Source organism: Brassica napus, chromosome C5 (genome assembly GCF_020379485.1).
Source record: "Brassica napus cultivar Da-Ae chromosome C5, Da-Ae, whole genome shotgun sequence".
NCBI classification, from domain to species: Eukaryota; Viridiplantae; Streptophyta; class Magnoliopsida; order Brassicales; family Brassicaceae; genus Brassica; species Brassica napus.
The window spans coordinates 42,661,452-42,669,687 of record NC_063448.1 but is presented as its reverse complement, the minus strand read 5'-3'; the positions used below and the strand labels follow the sequence as shown (position 1 = coordinate 42,669,687).

General features: G+C 27.7%; 1 protein-coding gene across 2 annotated transcripts; it reads right to left on the bottom strand.

Moving 5' to 3' along the window:
• Positions 1-4,864: 4,864 nt before the first annotated feature.
• BNAC05G31790D lies at positions 4,865-7,134 on the bottom strand. Of its 2 annotated transcripts, none has more exons than XM_013838499.3 (4): positions 6,175-7,134; positions 5,711-6,100; positions 5,431-5,633; positions 4,865-5,347 (listed from the first exon to the last, which is right to left on the bottom strand). In XM_013838499.3, the coding sequence occupies exons 1-4, from the start codon at positions 6,590-6,592 to the stop codon at positions 5,099-5,101; spliced, it is 1,260 nt and encodes a 419-aa protein (XP_013693953.1). In that variant the 5' UTR covers positions 6,593-7,134; the 3' UTR covers positions 4,865-5,098. The 2 variants fall into 2 exon arrangements, with proteins under 2 accessions (XP_013693953.1, XP_013693952.1); XM_013838498.3 differs by having other exon boundaries at positions 5,431-5,639; positions 6,175-7,120.
• Positions 7,135-8,236: the final 1,102 nt, after the last annotated feature.

Genomic DNA, 8,236 nt, shown 5'->3' with positions numbered 1-8,236 from the left:
GGGGGAGTGTTATAAATCAAGGAGTGGATTGCCATTAACCAAGACAAAAGGAGAAAGCCTGTCGGCCACATCAAGCCCAGCTGCGGCCGCAAGGAGGAGAGAGAGTCGGCCAATGACCTAGCCGACTTAGAACTTGGGATGTTTTTCTTTTCTATGTTTTAGTAGTTTTAATATTTCCTGTTGGATTATGATTCGTACTCTTTCCTTTTATCTCTATCTTGTAATCTATACTATATAAAAGTTGAGGCTATAAGCCATCGAGAGCGTCCACGTAGGATTTAAACGACCAATCGTAGTATGACAAATTATTATTTAAGTTTACTATTTTTAAAAATGTTAATATTACCAAAAAAAAATGTTTATTTCAAACTAAAATATAAATCAATATCGAATAAGGTAAATTTACAAAAATATAAATACTATATTAAGTTAACATAATGTTTAATATTTTTTGAAAATTAAAAAATAAATAACGAAAAAAATAATTAATTTAAAAATGCAAGACTTTCAAACAAGTATAACTATATAAATCTAAATTTAAACTCTTGATTTTCAAAGTTTAGGTTATATACTATTGAAAATATTCAAACTAACATATACTATATATAAGTTGATATTATAAATCATTGAGAATGTTCACATATTATTTTAAAGCACCAAAAATATACCAAATCGTTTTTCAATTGGGTATTTCTAAAAATGTTAATATTACGAAATTTTTTATTTCAAAATAAAATATAAATAATTATCAAATAAGTTAAACTTACAAAGTTAAAAACATCATGTACAAATCTATACTATATAAAATAAAGTTTCGAAAAATAACATAAAAATAACAAACAAATATAATAGTTAATTTAAAAATGCAATACTTTCAAACAATTATAACTATATAAATCTAAAACACATGATTTACAAAATTTAGGTTATATACTGCTGAAAATATTCAACAAAAATATGTACTATATGTAATTTTATGCAATAAATCATTGAGAATTTCCACATATTATTTTAAAGCACCAAAATATGTCAAATTACCATTTTAATTATTATTTTAAAAATTTCAATATTTTCAAAAAAAAATTATTTCAAAATAAAATGGAAACTACTATTCAATTTAGTGAAAATGCAAATTTATTAAAGGAATCAATTTGATATATAAAGTAAACCTTTGAAAGACCAACATAAAATCAACTAACAAAAAAAATCTTAAAGAATACAAGATTTTAAAATAATAAAAACAATATGAATCTAAAGCACTTTTCATTACATATGAATCTAACAAAATATGATTTCAAAATGAAAGCTATTTCTTTCAAAAAAATATCAATAATAAATTTTGTAAGCAAAATTGCCAAATAACTAAAAAATCAGTTTATTATAAGAAATAAATGTTTTGAAGATCAACATAAAATTAAGTAACAAAAATAATCTTAAAAATATAAGGATTTCAAATAATAAAGACAATGTAAATCTAAATCACTTTTTCATTACATATGAATCTAAATAACATATGATTTCAAAATTGAGGATAAATATTATTTAAGTGTTCACATAGAATTTAAAAATATCATTATAATAATATAAAAGTTAGCATCTTAATTTGATAAAGTAAATAAAAATATTATTAAAAATAATTAACTTGATATATAAAATAATTATATATTTGAAATTAAACAAAAAATTAACAAAAATAAAAATATTCAAAAAGAAACAAAGTTTTAAAAAATATATTTATAAATAATCACGTATGTAAAAATAAATAAAAATCAGCACAAAACTATAAAAAGATAAATTAAAATTTGTAAAACTTATCTTTAAAGTTAGATTGATATTTGTAGCTAATTATTGAAAACTTAATATAATAAGAGATTGTTCACGTACCTTATAGGAATTGGTATTGATCGCATATTATTACTAAAAATATAATTATGTATGTAACCTTTAATATGATATGGACTATATGCTTTAAAAACAGAAATAACTGAAAATATTCACAAATAACATATACTATATATAATTTGATGCCGTAAATTATTGAGAATATCCATATATTATCTTGAAGCACCAAGAAAAATATGTTAATCACCATTTTATATATTACTTATAGAACTTTCAAAAATTGTTTCTTTCACAATCAATGTAAAATTTAGAAAAAGCCAAAATCATTAAAGGAATCATATTGATATATAAACTAAATATTTGGAAGAATAACATAAATTTTACGTACAAAATATAATATTAAAAAAATAAAATAATTTGAAATAATAAAGAAAATATGAATCTAAAGCACATATGATTTTAAAATTGAGGCTATATGTTATTTAAAGTGGTCACATAGAAGCTAAAAATATTATTAATAACATGTATTCTCAAAATGTTAATTTGATATTTTTAAATATAAAATTTCAGATATTTTATTTCTCTCAAAATAAAATTAAATAAGTTTAAATTTTTTTTGCCAGAAATAATTAACTTTATTTTTAAACTAAATATTTGAAAATTAAAAATAAAATTTTATCGAACAAAAATAACATTTTAAAAAAAAAAATCAACATAAAAAAATGTTCTAATAATCATGTATGTGAAAGTAAAATAAAAATAAATACAAAATTACAAAAATGATAAATTAACTAATGTATTAATTATCTTAAAAATTAGATTGGTATTTATACTAAATTCTTGAAAACTTAACATAAAAAGAGTTTAACAAGAAAAAAAACAAATTATGTCCACAGCCAATATTACGATAATGGCTATATACTATAAAAAATATTCATATATAAATAAAAATACGAAAAATATTCCAAATCAGTATCATTGTTTAATATTTTTATAAATCTTAATATTTCTAAAGTAAATCTATAAATTAATTTCAAAATATGAACTAAAATTAACTAACTTGATATATATGCTAACTATCTTAAAACATAACACTAAAATTTATTTAAAAAATTCATAAAGTAAGTCAAAACATAAAATAGCATATACATAAAAATAAAATATATAATTAATATTAAAATAATTAACCTAATCAAATAAGTAAAAAATAAAATTTTAGTATTTTTATATTGGTGTCGGCTACAAAATTATAAAAGATTCTTAAAAACATTGGTCAATTTTCGTTTCTTTCTTACCGGACCAATTCAGTTTTGGCTTCTAATAAGCTTACAAAATTCTATTAAAAATAAAATGTGGTAAGAATAATCCACAATTAATACACATACTGTTGATTAAACAGTTTGTTTATATGCTTTTGAATTGCCTTTTATCAATTAAATAAATTAACATAATTATTTACTCATCAACAATTAGATTTTAATAAATTTTGAGACAGTTGTTTTTAAAAAGTCATAATCCAAATATTCATTTAACTAACCAAACATGTTTTTATGAAACATACCTAAATTTTTTTATTATCTAAAATATTTTTTTTTAAATTAGGTCACTAATAATAATAAATCGAAGTACATGGTAACCCTTTTCCGAGAAAAGTAACTTCTCAATTGGGGAAAACATTTTGTGAACCACTAAAACATCATAATCCCACCACTAATTTATATTGTAACTATATCAAGTAGGAGATATATTTAATTTTTTAGATTTTTATTTTTTATTTTAATAAATAAAATATTACTTAATATTAGCATAAATTTTATATATATATATATATTTTCTCCTTTTCTTATATCTAACAAACAGATAGTTACTATTATTTAAATTTCATCAAAATATTTATTATGATTTAGACCTAAATATACATATAAAACTATTAGATATGCATTTAAAAGAATTATATAAGAGTATTTTAAATACAAATATGCATAAAATAAGTATATAATAATACATTCATTATAAAAAAATTGGTAAATACAAAAAAGTTAGATATATTGCATAAAGATTAATCTTTTATGTCATTCAAATAGAAATACATATAAAATTATAATAAAATATTTATAACAGTGTTGTATTAGTTAATAATTATGGAACAATCTATATGACGCTTTTAATTTTTTTTATTAAGAAACAATATACACATGTTTATAAATACATTTATACATTTACGTATACAAACAAACTGATATCTAAATATTAGTTATTTAAATGGTAAAATTGTATAAAAACTTAACTATGAAAAATAATAAAGCACACTTTAAATAAATTTCATAGAAAAATGTATATAAAACAATTTCTATTATATTATCTTAATATCATTAAAAAATAAAACTAATTATTAATAAAGTATTCATAGTAGTGTATAGCATAGTATAGTAGTGTATATGTACTGAGAAATCTATGTGATATTAAAATTATGTACTTATAAGAAACTATAAATACTTTAGTAATAGTAATTTTACTTTTATAATACAAACAAATAAATAGCTAAGTTCAAAAATAACAAATTTATAAAAACAATGTAAATAGGAAAAGATCAAATAATATTTTAATAATATTAATAAAAATAATTTTTACGAAATTCATCTTTTTCTTAAAAAATATTGCAAAATTAAATTAAATTATTAAAGAAGAGTAAAAAATCTAGTCCCTATATAAAGGTACCTTATAATAAGAGAGATAAAATTCCCCATTCTTTTATAACATTTATAACACTTTTGTCTATTTTTCTTTTTGCCACTTATTAGAATTTTTTACAAGAATTATACGAGTAGTAATCTTTAAAAACAGAAGAAGTATTCAGATTTATAATGTTCTCATTTATAATTCTTAGGATTTGGTTTAAATATGAAGCATGATGATAAAGAAAAGTTTCTTTAATGACACATCAAGCCTTTGTCCAAAAACAATGAAAGTGATAGAAGAAGAATAAGATTTGTCCATCACCATCATAAGATCTAGCCTCCCATCAACAAGACAAACATTGGATTCTTTCATATGTGCCTACATCCACACGACAACACATGCAAAATGGTCCCTTAATACTGAATCTAATTGACCCATAAAACAACTCTTCTTAGATTTAAAACCTTAATGCAAAGATAACTAAGCACATGGAAAACACAGCATCACTTCACTAATTGGTCTGAAAAAGATGGTAACTAGATCTGAAATTATTGTATCCACCTTCATTATTGTTTAATCAACAAGAAGGGAAAAGAATAGGAGATGGGTGTCTTTGAAGCTTCCCAGAAGAAAAGTTGAGTTTCTTCATCTTCTCTTCACACCACAGTAGCTGCTCTTTACTGATTTTCCCCATCCTCAAAACCCTTGTTGCTAGTTTGATGTCAACGGCAGCAAACAAGAGCTGCACACCTTCCCATGTTTGAGGCCAAGACTTCTTTCTCAGACCTTTTGTCTTCTTGGATAGCTCCTTCGCTTTCACCCTCTTCTGCAAAAGAGAGACTCAAATCTTATGAGAAGGCACCAAAGAAGCTATATATATACATTTGCTTCTAAGACATACACGTTTACCTTTTCGATAGATGACTGAACTAGCTGCAAAGGGGTTGTAGAATTCATATTGTTATGGTTCCCAAACAAGTTGGTAACCCCATTTGGTTTCTTCTTATCCATCTTTAAGAAAAGGTTGAATGTAAGGATCGAGCTCTCGAGGAGTTTGATGAGATCCTCAGCTAGGACCATGAAGTCTGTGTCTTTCTCCATCTCCTTTACATCTGTCACTGAGAGATGTTTCAACTTAAAAGTGTTACTAACTTCACTTAAGCAGAATGTGAGAGATTAGGGAAACCACCTTGAATCTTGGGAGCTTGAAGAAGCTTAGGCATTGCGTTTCTGGCACGAGCGTATAGTTCAGATCTTGTCCCATGCTCAAACGGTTCGTTCTCAATGTACCTCTGGAGTAAGACCAGGAACTGCTGAAACTGCTGAGCGGTATGGTTGTAACAAGTCAGGGTTTCGGGCTGGCATGAGATCAAGTGGCTCAGCTGAGTGTATTGACAGTGAAGTGCCTCCCAAGTGAGGCAGAGGTGAGCAACATAGGCTGTCTCAAGATCTTGACAAGGGTCCATATCTTCGTCGGGGAGATCCATTTTCTTGAGAGAAAGACATCGGAAAGGAGATGGCAGCTTCTTGGTTGCAGATCTTGGGGATGGAGTTGAAGGACATGAAGCAACTCCAATGCCTGAGAGAGTGAAGAACAAAGTTAATAACTTTTTATGTTAAGAGATCAAAAGCAAAGAAGCTTTTTGTTTTTACCAGATTCTTTAAGCTGTTGGGAGCTTAAGCGATCAAAGAAGAGCATACGCTCGCAATACTTTTCATAGACAGCATCGAAACCACCCCACCATTGAAGTCCTTCGGCGACAACATCTCTCCACTCACTTGAACACTTGTCTTCTCCTTCTTCATCTTCGCCTAGATAAGACTCCTTGTCTTCTTGTTCTTGTTCGTCTTCTTCAGGGATCAAGACCATGAAACTGTTTCTCCTCAACTCCTTGAGCCTTCTCTTAACCTCATTGGTGATGAAATCATCGTCCTCGTCGTCTTCGATCTCATCTCCTTTGGTAGAATCAGTCACACAAGGTACTGTGTTGTCAATCCTTGCTTGTTCTTGCTCCTTCTTTTGGTTTGGCTTCTTTGACTTGAGAAAGTTTCGAACTTTCAAGAAATCCATTTCCAGAGAGTGTCTTTGGTTGAATCTGAAGATCTAAATTTCAGATTTCTTTGCATGAACACCACAAAAGAAGGCTCTCTTTTGAAGGGATCAGACAACCAAACCAAACTAGGAAATGTATGAATCTAGAAAGATCTCAAGAGTCGTAAGCTAGAGATCCAGCGAGATAAGACAGAAGATGAAGAAACACTTAGAACTACCACCAGATCAACAGAAGCCTTTTTTTTTTTTTTTTTGTATGAAACTTCAGATTCGAATCATCTACCTAGTAGCAAATAAGAAGAACACTCGCACTCTCTGCTAAACCCTAACAAACAGTCCACTGAAGCTACACTGAGAGAGTGTGATGGAGAAGAAGGAAAAAAAAGACACACAAAGGTTCAAACTTGAAGTAAGTAAGCAAGCAAAATTGAAAGATGAGAGAGAGAGAGAGACAAAGACAGGAGAGAGATATCAAATGAAAGAGTGAACCACTTGAGGATAGGGAGAGAGAGAGAGAGAGAGAGAAGAAAGCTTTATAACGTCTTTTACTCTCTAATCAAGTTTATATTGGAGGAGCACAATGATAATGTGAGAGGCTGACTAGGTGGTATTAGAAACAGGTGTCATTAGATTCATAATTAACTTCTGTGATTTCAAATTCCAAAAATGCAAAAACTATAGTAATGAAAAGATCTTCTTTTTTAGAGGAAGAGGTTCTTTCTTGGGTCAGTTGACCTTTTCTCTTATAGGTCTGTCAATATAGTCTTTTTACTTTCCTTAAAATCTACTGTATTTCTTTTATTAATATAAAAATGAAAATAGTAATTTGAAAAAATTATTAAAAAGAAAAAAATGGTCCGAGCAGCGAGAGAGATCTAAAGGGAATTTCTATTAAGAAATGGTCTAATAAGAAGGGAGAAGTAGAGGAGGAGGAGGGACTAAAACGTGGCGGCAATTGGGTTAAACAGTACAGAGAATATTGTCAGTGAAGCCACAATCTCTAGTTTGGTCACGATCACGTTGCCTCTTCTCTCTAAATTTACTTCTTTAACCTTCTTCCTCCCACATCTACGAGGTTGTGTACTGGGCTTTTTTCTTTATTGGGCTTCTTCGATCAACTTTTGTGTATTAACTTGCTAATCCATTCAATTTGCTAGTCTTAAATTCCTTGTTCGAAAACGCGGTTAACGCGGCCGGAAACGCGGCGGTTATCTCTCCGAAAATGCTGAAACCTACTCTTATTCCTCTTCGGACACTTTGGACTATGAATTTCTTCCAACGGGAACATACCGTGGAGATTATGCTTAATTCGGTTGATTGTACGGAACTGTTCTAAAACTTGAATTTAAATTAAAGGATTTTACTAAACTTTTTGTTGCGGCGGCTAAATATTGCACAAACAGCTAACCCTTACTATTTGGGACAGAGGAAGACGATGAGAATATTACCATACTGCCACTCCTAAAAAAAATAAATAGCAAAAATAAAGTGGTCAGGCGTCGAACTCGAGACCTGATGGAAATAACTCACAACAGCTCCCACCAGGCTACACGCAATCTTTCTCTTTTAATGTACGCTACTACAATATATCCAAAATTAATCGCCGATTAATCTTGTATTAATCCTCGCTTTTCTCGTTACGCGCTACACCCAATCCGAGCG